We start from the raw sequence: 20943 nt of genomic DNA on the forward strand, positions 1-20943 counted from the left end.
CCCAGCCATCGTGGCTCAGTGGTTGAGCGTTGACCTATGAAACAGAATGTCACTGTTTGATTTTCAGTCAGGTCAAATGCCTGGGTTGCTGACTTGATCCCTAGTGTGAGGTATGCAAGAGGCAGCCAATCAATGAGTCTCTCTCATTATTGATGTTTCCATCTCTCTCTCTCCCTTTCCCTTCCTCTCTGAAATCAATAAAAATATATTTAAAATAAATAAAAATAAATAAAGAGCATGGAAAGGAGGGAAAGAGATAGACAGAAAAACACCAAGATACATTGATTGGTTGCCACACATACAAGCCCCTAGGATGAGCCTGCAACCAATATAACTCACCCTTGACCAAGAATCAAACCTGGGATACTTCAGTCCACAGGCTGAGCTCTATCCACTCAAACTGGCTAGGGTGGTTTAACACTTTTTGACACAGCAATTAGAAGGTCAAATTAAGTTTCCTTTAGTTGCCATATTTTCATATCAGTCACTGATGATAACTAAATATCTATTTTAATCAATTATGCAAAAGTTTTAAAATGTTTTGCCACCTTGCTCTAATGAGAATCATTTGTTCCTACACATTAAATCAGAAGGGGTGACTTTTCAACAATTGTGTTCCAAACCATTGAAGGTTTTTGTCTGCTAGACTAACAAGCCAGAGAATTCTATTTTCCTGTTTAAGAGAGCAAACAGGAGGATTCTCTTAGATGACACAAAGTTTTCAGCCACAATCTGTTTATGAGATTTTGTTAAGAGCTTTATGGAGCTACAATTCACATATCATAACATCCACCCATCTAAAATGTACAATCCAATTGTTTTTAGCATATTCACAGGGTTGTACAAACACCAACAATCATTTTTAGCACAATCTGGTTGTTGTTTTTAATGCTTACTTTATAGCAATTCCTTCTTTTAAACACCAATTTTAAAGCAATTCTTTCATAGTGAAGAGTATGTAATAAGAATGGGAATCTTAATTCTGTCATTTCTTCTTGTTCTTGGATGTTTACATTACAGGATTATCTTAAGCCTGGTTTCTTTGTATGAATCTTTTATGGCCAGAACCGGTTTGGCTCAGTGGATTGAGCGTCATCCTTCGGACTGAAAGGTCCCAGGTTCAATTCCGGTCAATGGTATGTACCTTGGTTGCAGGCACATCCCCAGTAGGGGGTGTGCAGGAGGCAGCTGATCGATGTTTCTCTCTCATCGATGTTTCTAACTGTCTATCCCTCTCCCTTCCTCCCTGTAAAAAATCAATAAAATATATATATCTTTAAAAAGAATATTTTATGTCACTTATCTATTTTGTGAGCATTACTTTAATTTAAACTAGATAGTAAAATCATAATACTATTTGCTGGACGCCCAAGCAGGTGAAAGCTAACCAACAAATAAGGGAATCTCAAGACTGTTGCGAAATCCTCCCATTCTCAATGGCTGCCTGGGATATGGTGCCTGACCAATGGACCAAGTGAAGATGGAAGAGCTTATCTGTATAATCAACTTCACTGAGGTTTCATTTCTTTTTAAGAATAAAAACAATAAATGGAAGCTCTAATTATAATAAACTAGAAACTTCCAATAAATAAAAGCTCAATTATTGCCTTCCATAGCATGCCAAATAGGTAGCCTTGGACATCCCCAAGTATATGAACGCTATACTGGCTTAAGGTTCAAGCAAAAGTGTATGTGAAACCCAGCTCAAGTGTGGAGTGTCTCAGTTGGTTGAGTGTCATCCTGTGTACCAAAACATTGCAAGGGCACATACCTGAGTTTAATTCCTGATTGGGATACATACAAAAGACAACCAAGCAATGTTTCTCTCTCTCTCTCTCTCTCTCTCTCTCTCTCTCTCTCTCTCTCTCTCTCTCTCTCTCTCTCTCCCTCCCTCCCTCCCTCCCTCCCTCCCTCCCTCCTTCCCTCCTTCCCTCCCTCCCTCCATCCCTTTCCTTAGCATGTCTTCAGATGAGAATTTAAAATAAGAACAGATGTGTGTGTGTAAAACCCTGAATTTCACTTTGTTATTAGAGCTGAAATGATTCCCAAAAGACATAACATGCCCCCAATAACTGGCAGAATGAGCACAGAAAAAGCAGAACGAGTTTCTTAGAAATGTGCCTTTGCTTACACTTAATCTTTTCCCTTGTAATAAATCTGAATGAGGCAAGTATAGACCACCCTAGGGATGGTAAAGAGGTTTCATTATGTGCCAATTTTTGTTGGCTGGTAACGACTGCTTGGAAAGCTCTATTGAGAGGATGCCAAGGCCATGCCCAAGGGAAATGAAGCAAGCCAATAAACAGCAATGTATGACGGATACACATGCACACTACCTGCACCATCATACTAAACAAACCTTAGTCACCTGCACTTCACCCCAATGCCCAGTTACCTCTTCTACTCTAGTTCCACACTATGGTTCCAGTCAGTACCTCCTCATCAGGTGGCACTCAAACTTAGAACCAGAAAGAGACCCAGAAGTGGAACTTTTTGTTTTGTTTTGTTTTGTTTTGTTTACAGAGAGGAAGGGAGAGAGATAGAGAGTTAGAAAGATCAATAATAGAGAGTCATCAATCAGTTGCCTCCTGCACGTCCCCTACTGGGGATGTGCCCACAACCAAGGTACATGCCCTTAACCGGAACCAAACCCAGGACCCTTCAGTCCGCAGGCTGATGCTCTATCCACTGAGCCAAACCGGATTTGGCCAGAAGTGGAACTTTTAATAAGAAAAGTGAGTGATAATAAATAGATGTGGATGGAACATATTCTCTCTTCTGAATGGCTCTCTTCCATGTGGTAACCACTCTCAAGAATGTTTCCTCTCAAAGGCAGCTATGAACCACTACAGACCAGCAGAGACAGAGTTTGTTTGACACACAGTGAGCGTGAAACTGTAAAATCTCTCTCTTTTTTTTTTCTCATTTCCCTTTTCTAATCGTCAAATTATCTATGACTGAAAGTGTAACATGGATTCAGGCTATATATTAGATTCTGAATACACATCCTAATTTTTTGGGGGGTGGGGAAGAGGAGGAGATGTGAAAGGAGAATAGATACTTAACACATTCCTAAGGAGGTCACATTTGATGGTGTTTTCTTAAGTGGGAAGGAGTGAGACTGATACCATATACTCACATGTGGCCATTACATACATGACTTAAAAGAAAGCTGAACTAATTATACCATCAAACCCCTGGGCAGGAGACCTACCTTAGAGGTAATAGGACACAGTAGCGTATTATGACGCCCAGCACCCACACCATGGTGAGCCGCAGACTGATGTACTGGAAATTTATATTGGTCCTTGTGAGGAGATTCCATGACACTAGCTCCTCTGAGGAGAACCTCTGGGTCACTTCATCTTCCACAATGGCTTCCAATCCCTTCTTGGAGAAATAAAACGCGTCAGACAGCTCAAAGTCCCTTCCTCGCAGACCTTTTTCCATGGGTGACTTATCTCTTTGGATAATACCTTAAAAGAAAGCATCAGGACATAAGGAAATGCCATAGGACATATTAAAAACATGGCCAAAGGGCCAACTGTGCACAAGACAAATAAATTTAACAGATAATATGGCAGATTTCATATATACAAGACAAGCAACTGCAGTGGGAGAAGAGGTGAAATCATCGAGTCTACATGAAATGGCCTCTACCCAAGGATTTCAATTTACAAAGAGGAATCTTGGTCCTCAGTAGCTTTCTTGCTTTCATTTCCTCCCCTCACACCATTCGTGAAAGAACTCACAGAAGCAAACTCGCCCCATGTATAGATCTAGACTAAAAAAATAAAGACTTCTGTTCTCCCCTGATAAAAAAAAACCATGAAGCAAAAATCAAAGCAAAATGGTAAAAGGTATTTAAAGGCAACAGTTGATGTTTTTAATATGTGAAAATTATTTTATAATAAAATCACAGGTTGCTACAGAAAAGTAAGCAAAGTTCATGAACTGAATTTACAGAAACAACATAGTTAATAAATATGTAAAAACTTATAGTAATCAAAGAAAGGTGACTTAGACTGGCCTATTTATATTATTAAATCAGCAACATTTTTAGTGATAAATTTCAAAGATCAAAATAATACAGGTACTCTCATACTCAATTTGTATTGAGTATGGAACTGGTAGCAACTTCGTCAAAATCTGTTTGACAAGAAGAGACTAAAAAAATAGTTTTGCTGATAATTCAATAATTCCAATTCTAAGAATCTGCCATAAAATATAATCAGAATGGTAGGCCAGAGCATTTTCCATTATAATCGATCCAGACGATGAGCTAGAATGCATCCATTAATAAATGTGCTAACATTAAGTGACAAAAAGGCAAGATCTCTACGAAACATATACACATTGAAAAAATGTTAAGAAGGACATTAAGTAGTTATCTTTGGACAATAAGATTGGAGTTTTCCTCTTTATACTGTATGAAATTCATGCATGGGTAGGATCCCTAAGCCTGGCCAGCAATCAGGGCCAATCAGGGCCTTCCAGCTGCCAACCAGGGCCTCCCTTTCCCCAGCTGCCAGCTGCTGGCTGGAGCCTTCCCTCATTCTGCACCACCCCCTGGTGGTCAGTGCATGTCATAGCAAGTGATCGAACTCCCGGTCTCCCAGTCCAACTCTCGAGGGAACACTTTGCATATTAGCCTTTAATATGTATAGATTGCACTTTCCATCAGGAAAATAATTCAAAAGTTTTTCAAGTAGCAGAAACTTGTGAATTGAAAAATGACTACTATTACTCAGTTCTAACTACTAAAAAAAAAAAAATTGAAGAGGACGTCTTTGAAGAATAAAGAGTAGCTATGTACACAGTGACATAACTATCTATTTGTCTCTCTGAAGTGTGTCACAAAGAAAGAAATGTATTTCCTACATCAGAAAAGTATTTTTTTTTTTTGGGGGGGGGGTGAAAATTAAAGTGTTAAATTCCCTGAAAAAGACCTCCTTTGATTTTTCTCACTTTCCATTCCCTAGGAAATCAATGAGGAAAGTGAAGAGTACTATATTACCTATCCTCTGGAGAACTTGTATGTAGTGGGAGCTGTAATGTATTGGATTTTGTTTGTTTATTTATTTATTTTTCACCAAGACATTTTTTTAATATATTTTTTTATTAAATTATAATTTTTGTACATATACGAATGCCCCCCCTCCCATACATACCCTCCTTCCCCAGAGTTTTGTGTCCATTGGTTGTACTTATATGCATGTATACAAGTCCTTCAGGTGATCTCTTATCTCCCCCAGATCTCCCCAACTTCCCCGCTGTAATTTGACAGTCTGCTTGTTGCTTTACTGTCTCTATATCTATCTTTTGGTTCTTCAGTTTATAATGTTCTTTATCATCCATAAATAAGTGAGGTCATGTGGTGTCTCTCTTTCATTGACTGGCTTGTTTCACTCAGCATGATGTTCTCCAATTCCATCCAGGTTGCTGCAAACGATGAGAATTTTTTTCTTTTTTATGGCTGCATAATATTCCATTGTGTAAATGTGCCATAGTTTTTGGATCCAATCATCTGCTGATGGGCACCTAGGCTGTTTCCAAATCCTAGCTATTGTAAATTGTGCTGCTATGAACATAGGGGTGTATATATTCTTTCTGATTGATGTTTCTAGCTTCCCATTTGACCCAGTAATCCCACTCCTAGGAATGTATTGGGTTTTTTAAAGGAACAGCAGCATAATGCACTAGAGTAAAAAGTAATGAAGACCTGACATCCAAAGTCAAGTGCTGTTTAGGACAACAACCAGCTCTATGACTGTGATTGATAGATAAATCACCTAACTTGGTGTCCTCCTCTATAAAATGGGGGTGGGGGAGATCTCTAGTTTTTTTACTTTACTTTTGAGTTTATGGGGTGGTTTTAGTTTATTTGTTTTTGCCCACATGTAATTCTTTGTCTTAAGAATTAGCATAATAAACCAAGTTTTGAATGATTATTAGACTATCTTTTTCAGCAGTTAACTCTTAAGTGATTTAACCTTTCTCCACCATCTCTGAAAATTAGTATCAGAAAATGTCCCAAGATAGTGTCACTACTGAACTGCCCTCTTACTCTTAGGCACTGCAGTACAAACCAGGTTACTCAATTCCAACTATTGGCACAAATTTAGCAGTGCAAGAACTTCATTATTTAGCAATATATTGAGTTTTTTTTAAGTCTAGAGGACGAAGAAAGAACAGGTTATTCAGCAAATCCTTGGATGAAACACACTAGAGACAGTGGACAGCCCTTCTAAAAATAACCTTTTCCAGAGGGGCTAGAGATAAGAAGGCAAGTTCAAGGTGGCTCATGTTATTTAGCTGAGCCAGGAGAGATCCGAAGCCAGGTCCCTAGTCCCTAGCCGTGATGTACAATATTTTCTCTGTCCCCTGACCTACTTTATTCTGTGTAACTCAAATAAAATATAACTCAATTTTATATTTTCATTAAGCCTCTTTCAAAAGTATGTGGGTGGGTAACTGTAATGCATCTAATTGGCAATGGATTGATTTCCAAAATATGTTAAGACATACAAAAAAAAATTAAAAAGGAAAAGTCAAAGAACCCAGTAAAAATTTTAGCTAAGAATATGGCAAGTAAATCACAAAAAGAGTAAGCTTTAATGACTAAATATTTCAAAAATGTTCAAATTCATTATGATTAGAGAACTGCAAACTAAAACCACAATTCCATGCCCATAAGGATTGATTTAAAAAAAAAAATTTAATTGAATAATATCAATGGGAATGTAATTAGTACAACCACACTGGGAAATGACTTAGCACCATCTGGTAAATTTAAAGATATTCATAGCCTAAAACCCAGCAATTACACTCCCAGGAAGATTTTTGTTTAATAATTTAAAATATCAGAAAAGTTGCAAAAACAGTTCACTTTACCCAGCATTTCTAATTGCTGACATTTTGACACATTAGCCTTATTGTTCTATCTCTGTAAGTATAAAAAACACTTTTTCCTGAACCATTTGAGAGTGAGTCGCAGGCATTCCACCACAGTTCAGCACAGATTTCCTTTGAACACGGAGTTTCACTTGTTTAACCACAGAATACTTATCGAAATCAGGAAAATGTCAGTAATTAACATTACTGCAATGCTAGTAGTATCTGTGCTATAGCCCTTATTCAAGTTTTTACAATTATCCCAGTAATATCACTCATAGGACTGTTTTAATTGCTGATCCAGGATTCAATTCAGGGCCATACATTATATTTACAGGTCATTTCTCCTCAGTCTCCTTTAATGTGAAAAGCTTCATCAGCCTTTCCTTGTTTTATGAGTACCAGCCACATTTTGTAGAATGCCTCTTAGCTTCGGTTGATCCTGCAGGCGTCCTCAAACTTTTTAAAGTGGGGGCCAGATCACGGTCCCTCAGAGAGCTGGAGGGCCGGACTATATGAACTACTAATTCCTACTGTAACACCTCGGCTGCGCTCACTGCCCAAAAAAGCTGGCGGGCCGGATCAGACTCCTCTGCGGGCCACATGTGGCCCGCGGGCCGTAGTTTGAAGACGCCTGATTCTAGTGTCTCTTCATGATTAGATACAGCTGTGTACACTTTTGGCAGAAACACTATGTAAGTCATGTTACATTCTTCTCACTGCAGTACATGGGAAGCACTTTATAGTTAGTCCCATAATGGAGATGTTTAACTTTTGGTCACTTGGTTTAAGGTAATTGGTGCTTACCAAGTTTTTCCATTGTAAAGTTAACTGTTTTTTTCTTTTTTATTAATAAGTATATATTTATTATCAATAACTGTCAAGAAAAGGAAGATACTTTGAGACTATAGAAATAGCCTACTCCTCAAACTTCCTCCCAGTGGTAATTAACATCTATTGATGATTTCACCTTAAGGAACATTTTTCTCCCTTATACTCTGGAGAGATTCTTGCAAAACTGTGCACAAGTAGACATCTGTAAGAACATTTTGCTACATTATTTGCAACAGCAAAATCGAGAATCAAGCCAAAGGTCCATTAGATAGATGGACATACAGCAATAGGTACAAATATTGAATTATTGTTATACACCTGAAACTAACATGTAATATGTCAATTATATCTCAATCAAATAAATAAATAAGTGCAGTTCATATTAAAGATGGATACATACATTGCATGCTACATAGGAATCAAAAGAAATGAACTAGAACAGTTACCAATTTAGATAATTTGTAAACATCAGAATGAACAAACAACTCAGGATGATATATAATATGATAGGGAGCACTTTTATAGAGTTTGAATAATGCAAAACAATAAATATCATGTCTTGTTTAAGGATACACACATGTATAGGGAAAATATGACAATATGCATAAAAATAATAAATACCAAAAGTAGAGTAGTAGTTTTAGAGGTTAGTGAGGTAATTAAATCAGGGAGGGATACTCAGAAGAATTTGACTATTTCTATTTATTAAATTAAGTGTTAGATACATGTATTATTGGGGGGGAAAAGTTACATGGAACTGACAGTTGTTCCTAAATGAAGATCTCTACTGTAAGAGAGCATGTACCAGCTTAGGAGTATTTGTTGTTGGTGGTGGTGGTGGTTTTTAATATATTTTATTAAGTTTTACAGAGAGGAAGGAAGAAGGATAGAGAATTAAAAACATTGATGAGAGAGAAACATTGATCAGCTACCTCCTGCACAACCCTCACTAGGAATCCAGCCTACAACCAAGGTGCATGCCCTTGACTGGAATCAAATCCAGGCCAATGATCTATCCATTGAGCCAAACCAGTTAGGGCAGGAGTTCTCTAATAAGGCACACAAATATCTGAAAATTATAAAAATAGATTTTAAAAGAAGCACTACTGAATATATTTTACCTCCTTCCTGATATATATTGACTATTGAAAGTCAGAATGACTGATTCAGTTCATGCTAAGTAAAATTCTGATATGATAGGGGAAAAAAAAGTATTCGATTCAATCAACATAGAGTGGGCACTCACCATGTATTAGGCATCAAAAAAAGATTAGAAAGAGAGGAAGTATTTCTTTTGGCATCAAGAAATATTCAGAAGTGAACTGACAGTCTTCAAAATATAGGCATAGCCCCAGCCAGTGGTTGATAGTTGACCTATGAACCAGGAGGTCACAGCTCAATTCCCAGTCAGTATGCATGCCCAGGTTTTGGGTTCCATCCCTGGTGGGGGCATACAGGAGGCAACCAATCAATGATTCTCTCTCATTGTTGATGTTTCTATCTCTCTTCCCCTCTCCCTTCCTCTCTGAAATAAATAAAAATACATTTTAAAAAAATAATAATTGAGTTTCCTAAATGATAGTAAAAGCCAATATCAAAATTTTGTCTGATAATTAAATCTGATATGTAATTATGTCTATACAATTTTTATATTTCTATTGATTTCAGAGAGGAAAGGAGAGGGAGAGAGAAACATTAATAATGGGAGAGAATCATTGATCAGCTGCCTCCCGAATACCCACTATTGGGGATCGAGCCCATAACCTAGGCATGTGCCCTTGACTGGAATTGCACCCAGGACCCTTTAGTCCACAGGCCCACGCTCTATCCACTGAGCCAAATCAGCTAGGGCAGGAAACTCAATTATTATTAAGAAATTAACCCTGATTCAATTAACCCAGAACAATCCATAGTTCTTAAATTGGTAAAATCCTGATTCTAGGAAATATTTCTTTTTGTTACACAGTCAGCTTTAAAAAAGTAAAGCTATAAACATTTGAACTTTGTCCTTATACCAAATGCTTTGGCAGAAGTCCATGCTTCGATGGACATAAAATTAGAACAACTACCTCTATGTAATGCAAGAGATTAATTGCACAAGCTGCCCTGTGTCCCTGTGCCTTTAGCAAGCCACTGGTACATAAATAATACCAGCTATGAAAGGCCTTTTAGAAGAGATGGAGGCCGAAGTTAAAATCATCAAGTATAATTAACTCTAAATTAGCTGAGTGTACTCTTAGAATAACTGCCCATTTATAAATCATGCTAGTTTTCCAACCTCCAGTTATTCATGCTTTCTAGGTTAGCAACTGGGGGGGAGGGAAATCAGACCTGAAGGGTATATGATAGGTTTATATAAAGAAGTTGACCCTTAACTTACCAATGGGCCATATTCCAAAAGTCAGAGGCTCAGAATTCAAAACACTCTCTCTCATGGAAATTATTTGACTTCATCTTTTTGAGCTAGAAGTCCATCCACTCATATGCCTAACTAACCCCAAAACATAGGAAATTACATAGTAGTCATACCATGAACCAGAAATCTCCTCTATCACTGTTTCAATAACGAATACTTAAATTAAACCTAATTTGGAACAAATATAAACTTCCTCATCCTGCAGTGATTTAGAGAGAGCACTGGGGAAACTTTCTGGGGTATTGATCTATTCTATTTCTTGATCTCGATGAGAGGTACATGAGTACCTTGTGAAATTCATCCAACTGTACATTTATAATTTTACATTCTTGCCGATCTATTTTATGTTATGCTTCAATTTTTCAAAAAGACTTACTGAGATCTGCTATATAACATTGCCCACTGTACTGCAGTACTTAAAATTTTGTTAAGAAGGTAGATCTCATATTATGTGGTCTTGCTACAATTTTTAAAAAAAGAATTGAAGTAGCCGAAACCGGTTTGACTCAGTGGATAGAGCATCGGTCTGCGGACTGAAGGGTCCCAGGTTCAATTCCGGTGAAAGGCATGTATCAATACATTGATTGCGGGCACATCCCCAGTGGGGGGTGTGCAAGAGGCAGCTGGTCGATGATTCTCTCTCATCGATGTTTCTAGCTCTCTATCTCTCTCCTTTCCTCTCTGTAAAAAATCAATAAAATATATTTTTTAAAAAGATTTTTTTAAAAAAAGAATTGAAGTAGACACTATTTGTGAATCCTAGTTCAATGATTTACTATTTCCTCTTCTTTAAAAAAAAAGTTCACATACCTCTACCCAATTATTAAGCAATTGGTCAGGGAAGAGTTTACCTGTCCCAGAACCTCCTATTTGGCAGTGAAGTCCTTTTTCTGGTATGAGGAGCTCTACTGAGGGGGTCTGGTCCTGGGCAAGGAAGCCAAGCTACATACTTCCCTCCCAGGCCCTAATTTCCTTTCTGATTCATAAATGTGATTGGCCTGATGAAAGAAGAGAAAGGTAAAGTAGTTAAAAAGATTAACTTTATGTGGTTAGGGGTTGGGCAGGAGGTGGACCAGTGCTGCTGAGATTAAAGAATAGAAACATTCCATGCCAAATTCCAGAGAGACAAGACCCATATTTAAGCAAACACTTAGATGTAATTAAAGGTCAAAAGGTCTTTATGCAGTCCTGGCCATGTGTGTGGCCAATGTGCGTGGCCCCCTGGCCAATGTGAGTGGCCCCTGGCCAGTGTGTGTGGTCCCATGCACCAAAAGGATGCAGGCTGGATTCCCCATATGTGCACATGCCCAAGTTGCAAGCTTTACCCCAGTAGGGAACATGCATGAAGCAGCCAATGATGTTTCTCTTTCACAGTGATATGTGGTTTTTTTTTTTCTCTCTCTCTCTCTCTAAAAATCAATTTTAAAATATTTTTTAAAATATATTTTATTATTTTTTTACAGAGAGGAAGAGAGAGGGATAGAGACTTAGAAACATCGATGAGAGAGAGAGACATCGATCAGCTGCCTCCTGCACACCTCCTACTGGGGATGTGCCCACAACAAAGGTACATGCCCTTGACCAGAATCGAAGCCAGGACCTTTCGGTCCACAGGCCAACGCTCTATTCACTGAACCAAACTGGTTTCGGGCGATTTAAAATATTTTAAATAAATAAATTAATAAAATAAAAAGGCCCAAAACACCCAAGTGTTGAAGAGGCTATAGAGAGACTGGATGGAACTCACATGCGTTGCTCTGAGAGCATGTCACCAATTTGGAATACCATTTCGCAGTGTCTAATAAAGTTAAACATGCACTTGCTTAGCCTATGACCTGGCAATTCCACTTCAAGGGATGTACCCCAGGAAAGCAAGTAAATAGGTTCACAAGAACCTGTTCGACAATGGTCACAGCAGCTTTACTCATAACAGCTAAAAACTGAAAATAGCTCAAATGTCAATCAATGTAATAATGGATAGACAAATTAAGATGTATCTGTAAAAGGAATACTCCAGAGCAAGTGCTTTAAGTCTATTGATCTATTCAACAACAGAGAAATCTCACAAACATACTGAGTGAGGAAACAAATACAGAAGAGCACATATTGTATGAGTCCATTTGTGTGAATTTCAAAGATAGAAAAGGCCAAATGATCGTGACAGAAATCAGACAAGAAGTTATAACGGGGCTCTCCCCAGGCCAGGTCAGCTGACCCAGCAGTGGGTCACTGGTTGTGCCTCTGCCCGATGTGAGCCCGGCTGGCCTCTGGCTGACCTGTCGCTAAAGCAGGCCCCGCACCGCAGGCCCAGCGTGTGCCCATTGGTGCGGAGGGCGCTGCTGGCAGCAGGCTGCACCCTGACCCTGTCCCTGGTCCTCGCCTGAGGCAGCAGGTGCTGCCGTGCAGGGCGGTGCTGAAGGGCCCGCGGAGCCACTGGCCCAAGCAGGAAGAACTGGTGATGGTGGGCACGGAGCACGTGGAGTACCGCTAGGGCAAGGCCCCTCATCTTCGTGGGCGGCAGCAGCACAGTGGCACCATGCTGATGCGCACCATGCTGGACGCCCAACCCGAGGTGCGCTCCTGCGAGGAGGAGACCAGCATCATCCCCGGCGTGCTGGCCACGTACCAGGCCTGGTCCAGGTCTCTCCAGGAGAAGCTGCGGCTGGACGAGGCAGGCGTGACAGAAGAGATGCTGGACGCCGCCACGCAGGCCTTCATCCTGGAGGCGATCGCCCAGCACGGCCAGCCGGCCGGCATGCTCTGCAACAAGGACCCCTTCACACTCAAGTCTTCCGTCTACCTGTCGAGCCTCCTCCCCAACTCCGAGTTCCTGCCGATGGTGCTGGACGGTAGCGCCTCCTTGCATCCATTATTACTCACAAGGTCGCCATCGCGGGCTTCAACCTCAGCAGCTACCTCGACTGCCTCACCAAGCGGAGGAAGGCCATGGAGGTGATGTACACACGGTGCATGGAGCTGGGCAGGGACAAGTGCCTGCCAGTGTACAAGGAGCAGCTGGCGCTGCACCCCCTGTGCTCCCTCAAGCTCATACTGGACTTCTTCGGCATCGCCTGGAGTGACTCCCTGCAGGACCTCAAGTCACTTTCTATATATATATATATATATATATATATATATATATATATATATATATATATATATATTTAAACTGGGGCAGGAATCTCTTTTTTCCCCCCAGTTTTATTGAGATATAACAGCCATATAACACTATATTAGCTTTAGGTGTACAACATGATTGGCTATACATATATATTACCCAATGATTACCACAGTAAGTTTCGTTAACATCCATCACCTCACATAGTTACAATATTTTCTTGTGTTAGGAACTTCTAGCCCTAGCTGGCTTGGCTCAGTGGATAGAGCGTCAGCCTGCAGACTGAAGGGTCCTGGGTTCGATTCCGGCCTAAGGGCACATGCCAGGGTTTCGGGCTTGGTTCCCAGTAGGGGGTATGCAGGAGGCAGCCTAACAATGATTCTGTCTCATCATTGATATTTCTATTTCTCTCTCCCTCTCCCTTCCTCTCTGAAATCAATAAAGAAATTTTTTTTTAAAAAAAAAGAACTTTTAAGATCTACTCATTCAGCAACTTCTAAATATACAAAACAAATGTTAACTGTCATCACCATGCTGTACATTACATCCCAGGATTTATTAAACCTTCTGACTGGAAGTTTGTACCTTTTGATCACTTTCACCTATTTTCCCACCCCTGCCTCTGGCAACCACCAATCTGTTCTCTGTCTCTATGAGCTCAGCATTTTTTAGATTCCACATATGATGAGATCATATAATACCTGTCTTTCTCTCTCTGACTAATGCCACTTCACATAATGTGGGACAGGAATCTTTTACAGCCTGGAACACATCTGATTTCTGGGACTTTTCATGATAAACCCAACAAAAAAAACAGCCCCTGGGCAGTGGTTCACTTACTGCTCCCCCAGTTCTGTATTTCAGCCTAATTTGAGTTGTCCAAGGAGGCTGTTCTGTCCAATTATGACTCTATAACCTTAGCACACAGATGTCCCTTCAGGATCTTACTTTTCAAATCCTCTCCAAAGTATACGCAGTTTCTTCATGCATCTGCAGGTTAGTCAAGGTTTAGAAAGGATAATCACCTTGATGCTTTGTTGTTATTGCTGTTCAGATATATTCTAACACCATTAATTTATCTTCATTAAGCTGGCCTTATATCAGCCAAGGTTTGTAGAAAATTGCCTCTATCTCTTTTGGACCCAAAAGCTGAGGAACCATATTACATCCTCACCATGGCTCTAGGTTTGAGTTCAAGGAGTCTGAGCCAAAAATACACTGACCACAAAGCTAATATGGTTTCTATGAAATTATAATTTTTGTGTCCTTTTTGTCCTCCTCGACTGCATAGCTTCTCCCAAAATCCGGCACCAATTTTGTTTATTCTTTTTTTTTTTCTTTATTATTCTTTTACTTAAAGAGTGCCTCCAAACTGTATATGCTTCAGGCTCCCACAAAACCTGGATTTGCCCCACAGAGATAGACAGGCTGGTCCCTGGGCTGAGCTGGCAGGAAGTCAAGACTTGTTTACCCCTAGTGCCTTCTCCACTCCTTAGGACAAACAGCCAATCAGCAACTAGACTGAAGGATGTTGCTGTGAAAGGATTTACTTCAAGGGGCTTAAGGTCTTTCCCTTCACTCATGCATGGGTGCTAGCAAGAAAGACTGCCCTTTTGGTGACTTTCCCTCACTTAAATGCTAAAAAACACACTCTTGAGGGCAATCAAACACAGTAATGAGACATGCGGCCCATGAAGAAGCATGTAGTCACACTGCACAAGAGCCAAGAAAACCCCACCTCTACATACTTAGGATGAGAGAACCAAGTTATTACCAATAAGTATTAGAACACTGGGAGTTCACAGACACCATTAACGCCTTTCTGCTTAATTTCACCGATTATTAATAACACTCTATTTGATGGCCAAATTAGCAATGTACAAGTAAGAGGGGTTGCTGATGGTTAAGTCGAGTATTTGTTGTTTTAAAGTTTGAAGTTTTTCTATTCTTGGAAGTAGAGGAATTGGAGAGGATGAAAACAAACAAAAAAAAAATGTGAATACAAAGCAGAATTTTAAAACTCACTACATAAACATTTCGTGAGTGTCCCTGTAGTGGCAAAAACTGCTTTAGAAAACTAGATTTTTATATACTGTATAACAGACCCATAAAAAGAAAAGGGGACGAAATCAGCACGATGATCATGAACTGTCATACAAAATGTGCTCAAAGTAAATGCTAACTTAGCATCTCTCCTGGTTTCCCTAAGAGCTACTCAATCATCTGCCTAGTTTCTAAAGAAGCACTGGAGTTACGAAACTACTCCTGCTCCCTACCCCACCAGCAACGTTTCCCCAGTTGGCACATTTTAAGAGTTACACTCAACTTTTTTTTTTTTTTTTACAAGAAAAGGGGTAAAGTTTACTTCAAACACCTATCTACCCCACAACAGTCAACCCTCCATATCAGTGGGTTCCTCATCTACAGATTTCACCAACCTCAAATCAAAAGTATTTTGGGGGGAAAGAGGTTGGGAATGTTACATTGCATTGACGTGTATTATGTAGTTAGTCCTACAATAGTTCTTGTACTGAACATGTCCAGACTTTTTCCTTGCCATTATTCCCTAAGCAATACAACAACTACTTACATTTCATTTACATTGTATTCAGTCTTATAAGTAATTTAGAAATGATTTAAAGTATATAGGAGGATGTGCAAAAATTACACCATTTTATGTAAGGGACTTAAACATCTGAGGATTTTGATATCTTAGGGGGTTCCTAGAAAGGGATACTGAGAGATTATTTAATTCAATTAAGAAAAAATAAGGGTGGGAAGAAAGCCCACATATAGTAAAAATTTACAAAAAAGAAATAACATAAATAAGAAATTATAAAATTTATAAGAAATAAGTATGCACAAAGTTCTACACAAATAAGTTTAATAAAAATTTGGGGAAATCACCTTCTACTAAAATAACTTTACCAATACTGATACCAAGAGATGAATGCTCTGAAAAGATATGTTTGCACAAATGAAATAATGCTGTAAGGAGTAAACAAGAATTTTACCCACTCCCAATAGCACCAAATTGAGGCCGTTTTACAAGGAATTCTACCAAATCTTTAAATCTGAGAAGGAAGGAAGAAATGGAAGGAGGGAGGAAAGTAGGTAGCTAGGTAATAGGCTAATTGCAAGTAAAAGGATCAACTGGAAAAATCCTAATTCCAATTTTGGCAGATGGTTTCCAGCACCATGAGGCAATGTTTAGTCCATAAATGCAAAGATAACTCAAATATTAAGTTATTTGTCATAATATCCCTAAAAGGAAAATATATATTCACCACCCAAGATGCTGAAAATGCATAAAAAAATCAATATTCATTCTTAGTTTAAAATAACAAAACAAGAATCAACAATTATTTAACATAAGATGGAGAGCTAGAGCAAAGCAAACTTGATGCTAACTGGGAAGATACTGAAGGCACTACAGTTTGTACCCAACAGGAACAACAACTAGCACCAGTCACTCAACAATGTAGCAGCCAACACAATTAGATAAGTGAGAGGAATGCAGTACTAACTAGAAAATAAATAAAATGCAGACAAAGTTGAATCAGAAGTAGTCACTATCACGATGTGAAATAAAATAAGTGTGTACCTGGAAAAAAAAAGAGCTAAGCCTATCTGAAAATCTTCATACAGTATGAGAATTCTTACTTGTATATCCTTCTACCTTACCAAATCAAATACTTTCCAATATATGAACAACCATCAGTTAGATAAGATGATGGAAGAAGACACTCCATTTATAATAACAACCAGAAATATAACCTTAAGAGGAAATGTACAAAACCTGTATAAGAAAAACTCTGAGACATCTCTGGAGAATAAGAAAGAATGCTTAAACAAACAAAAAGATAGAATGTCCTTGGAGAGGAAGACTCAACATAGGTGATGTCAAACCTTCCTTAATAAATTTATAAATTTTAATAAATTTAATACAACTCTAATAAAAATAAATAGTTCTATTTCCTCAAGATCATAAACAAACTGAAGGTCACATAGAAAAATAATCAAGCAAGAATAAACAGGAATAGTCTGCAAAGGAAAAGCAGCAAGAACAACTATCCCTACCAGAATGAAAACAATGTATTAAAACATCAATAATTAAAATAAGAAACCAGTGCATGAGAAGACAAGTAAATACACAGAACAGGATAGAAAGTTCAGAAATAGATTCAAACATATACTGGGATTCAGGAGGTTATTAAAGATGCATCACAAATAAGGGTGGTGGATATGGACATTTTAATAGAGTGTTACGGTAACTGGATAGCTGGATATATACACTAAAATAAAATAAAACCATAAAAGTAATCAAAGAAAACATTGGAGAATTCTCTTAAAACTTGGCCAAAGGAGAAATCTTGATACTAAAAAAATTCAAACCCAAAAGCTATAAAAAGAAAATACTGTATTGACTGATTTAACAACATAAAAAATGAAAGTTATCTGCATAATAACAAATATGGTAAACAAAAGGAAAAATATAATCACAAATTGAAAAAAAAAGTATTTGTATCTCAGTACAAACAAAAGCTAATTTAATATAGAAAAAAATGCTCAAAAGACATAAGTAGATAATTCCATTCCGGGGGGGAATACAAATGGCACTTAAACATGAAATGTGTACAAAATCCCACTTCTTTTAAGAGAAACACAAATTAAGACTAAACTGAGTTTCAACTTTTCACCTCAGTCTGGCACAAATCCAAAAGTTTGATATATATTTACACCTTTAGTGAAGCTGTGGGAACTTACATACACTCCTAATGGAAGTGCAAATAGTATATCCATCCATGAAGGGCAATTTGGCAATATCAATCAACCCCAGGTTCATGTTATAGGTATATATATTGCAGCTTTTTTTTTAAGAGCAAAAGGTCAAGATCTACAGGTAAAAATAACCATTCACATTCATATAATGGAATTGCTTATTAGCTGTTAAAAATGAAGAAACTTTTTAAGTAATAATTTGGAAAGGATAATAAGATATAAGTGAAAAACACAAGGCTTAGAATAATATTTAGTATACATCATCTCTGATGTTAGAAAGTCTAGAAAATAAAAAATATTTGCATCATAATAGCATGTTTGTAATAAAGAAACACTAGGAAGATCTATAAGAAACTAGCATGGCCGAATCCGGTTTGCTCAGTAGATAAAGCAGATTGAAAGGTCCCAAATTCGATTCTGGTCAAGGCCATGTACATTGGTTGCAGGCACATCCCCGGTAGCAGATGTGCAGGAGGCAGCTGGTCGATGATTTTCTCTCATCGATGTTTCTAACTCTCTATTCCTCTCTTTTCCTCTCTGTAAAAAATCTTTTTAAAAAAGAAAGAAAGAGAGAGAGAGGAGAGAGAGAGAGAGAGAGAGAGAGAGAGAGAGAGAGAGAGAGAGAGAGAGAGAGAGGAGAGCGGGGAGGCGACGAGAGCGAAAGAGAGAATATAGAGGAGAGAGAGAAAGAAAGAAAGAAAGAAAGAAAGAACGAACGAAAGAAAAAAGAACCAGAAGAAAGAAAGAAATCAGAAGACGAAGAAGAGGGAAGGAAGGAAGGAGGAAGGACGGAAAAGAAGGCCAGAAGAAAGAAGAAAGAAGAGACAAAGAAAAAAGAAAGAAAGCAGCAGAACCGCCCGAGCCGAAACAAAGAAAGACCCACTAGTACTGATGCTAGAGGTAGACCACGGATGGAACTACACTATCAAGCCCTTTTGGGGGGGGGTTAGGGTTCTGTTGTGTTTTTTTGTTTTTTTTTTTTTTTTTTCCTTCCCTCACTTTCTTTTCATTACCATTCTTTTCATTGCTTTTTCAGAGAGTGAAAGGGAGGGGGAAAGAAGGGTGGTGGGGGGAGAGAGAGAGACTGGTTGCCTCCTTCATATTCCCCAACCAGGAGTGGAAAGCCAACCCATAACCCAGGTACATGCCTTTGACTGGGAATCAAACCCAAGACCCTTCAGTGCGAGGGCCAACACTCCAGCTACTGAGCCTCACCATGTAAGGCTCAAAGCATATGTTTTTATATATTTTTTCATATATTTGTATTGATTTCAGAGGGGAAGGGAGAAAGAAATAGAAACATCAATGATGAGAGAGAATCATTGATCAGTTGCCTCCTGAACACCCCACACTGGGGATCGAGCCTGAAACCTGGTTATGTGCCCTTGACCAGAATCTAACCCAGGACCCTTCAGTCTGCAGGCCAATGCTCTCTGTTCACTGAGCCAAACCAGGTAGAGTAAAGCCTGTTTTTAAATTGCTATAACTGTTGAATCATTTAAATGCATTACTTACTCCAGCTAGTATGGCTCAGTGGTTGAATAGCAACCCATGAACCACGAGGTCAGTGGTTTGATTCCTGGTCAGGGCATATTCCCAGGTTTAGGGCTCAATCCCCAGTGGGGGGACATGCAGGAGGCAGCCAATGATGCTTCTCTCTCACCGATGTTTCTATCTCTTTATCCCTCTCCTTTCCTCTCTTTCTAAAAATCAATAAAAACATTTAAAAAATAAAACAATAAAAAAATAAATAAATAAATAAATGCATTTGTTGGCAAAAAATAAATATATTTTTTAGTCCTGTCCAGTGTGGCTCAACTGGTTGGGCAACATCCTGTGCACAGTAGGGGCATGCAGGAAGCATGCAGGAAGCAGCCAATGTTTCTCTCTCTCGATCATCCTTCCTCTCTCTTTAAAAAATTCAATAAACTATTCTTTAAAAAATTAATATGTTTACACAACATTGCACACACATTTCCTTTGTATATTCATTTGCTAGTTCTCCCAGAATCACAATGTAATGACTCAGTATGTCCTCAGAATTATAAAGATGAAACAAGGTAAAACTGCATTATGACCACATTCCACATTACCAGTGATTCCCTTACATTTCAAATCTTACCCCAAAATACTTTATTTCTGGATTAGCTTTAGAAGATCCTAATAATCTCTAGTCATATGTTTATTGGAAAAGCAGTTTACAGATAAGGCAGTCTATGTTTTATTTCTGAAAAGGAGTTGATAGTCAACATCTATTATTCTTGGGATAAAATATAGCACAAAGGAATGTCAGTAGGCGGAGAAATAAGGAGAAAGTAAATATTAAGTTAGAACTTTCTCTTCTTAGTTTCCATTCCCTCTGCTCTTATTGATCTTTGTCTGGTTTATCTCTTTTTGCCCCCTTTCTATGATGTCTTTTTCTAGCCTTAGTGAATATCTTTCACTCTCTGGAAGTTCACTAAACCCACCATTTCAACTTTCACACTTTGTGAATAACTCCCAAATGTGCATCTATTGTCCCGACTTCTCCAAGATTCACATTTTTAAGTGGCTGCCTACTCACTTCACTTCTCCACCAACCCCACTGCTCTGGTTCAAGGTCCACTGCCTTCCAGAATGGCTTCCTATCTACCATCTCTCCTTACTCCACTTCTCCCAGCTCCTGTCTGTCTAATCCCACTTCCACAAAGCTACCAGATGTGTCTTCCCAAAACTCTGAGATCCCTTCATCTTAAGAAGTAATGTCTTAGCATGGCATTCAAGGCCTTTTAGAATCTGACTTCAGACTAAATATCCAAGCTTAACTCCTTCCACCTCCACTTGGCTTCCCTCATTCTGGCTCCAGCCACCCTAAATCAGTTCTTGGGTCCCTAATGTCTTCTAGGCACTTCTGCCCTCC

The 20943-nt window shown here is 38.7% G+C and overlaps 1 protein-coding gene across 1 annotated transcript in view; it reads right to left on the bottom strand.

The window, feature by feature from the left end:
* Positions 1–20943, bottom strand: part of GPAT3 (glycerol-3-phosphate acyltransferase 3) — a 61518-nt gene that overhangs the window by 15689 nt on the left and 24886 nt on the right. Inside the window, exon 3 of the mRNA XM_036412141.2 lies at positions 3215–3476. Coding sequence (XP_036268034.1) covers positions 3215–3476 — 262 coding nt within the window. The remainder of the gene's footprint in view (positions 1–3214; positions 3477–20943) is intronic.

This window comes from Pipistrellus kuhlii, unplaced genomic scaffold (assembly GCF_014108245.1).
Source record: "Pipistrellus kuhlii isolate mPipKuh1 unplaced genomic scaffold, mPipKuh1.p scaffold_m20_p_1, whole genome shotgun sequence".
NCBI classification, from domain to species: Eukaryota; Metazoa; Chordata; class Mammalia; order Chiroptera; family Vespertilionidae; genus Pipistrellus; species Pipistrellus kuhlii.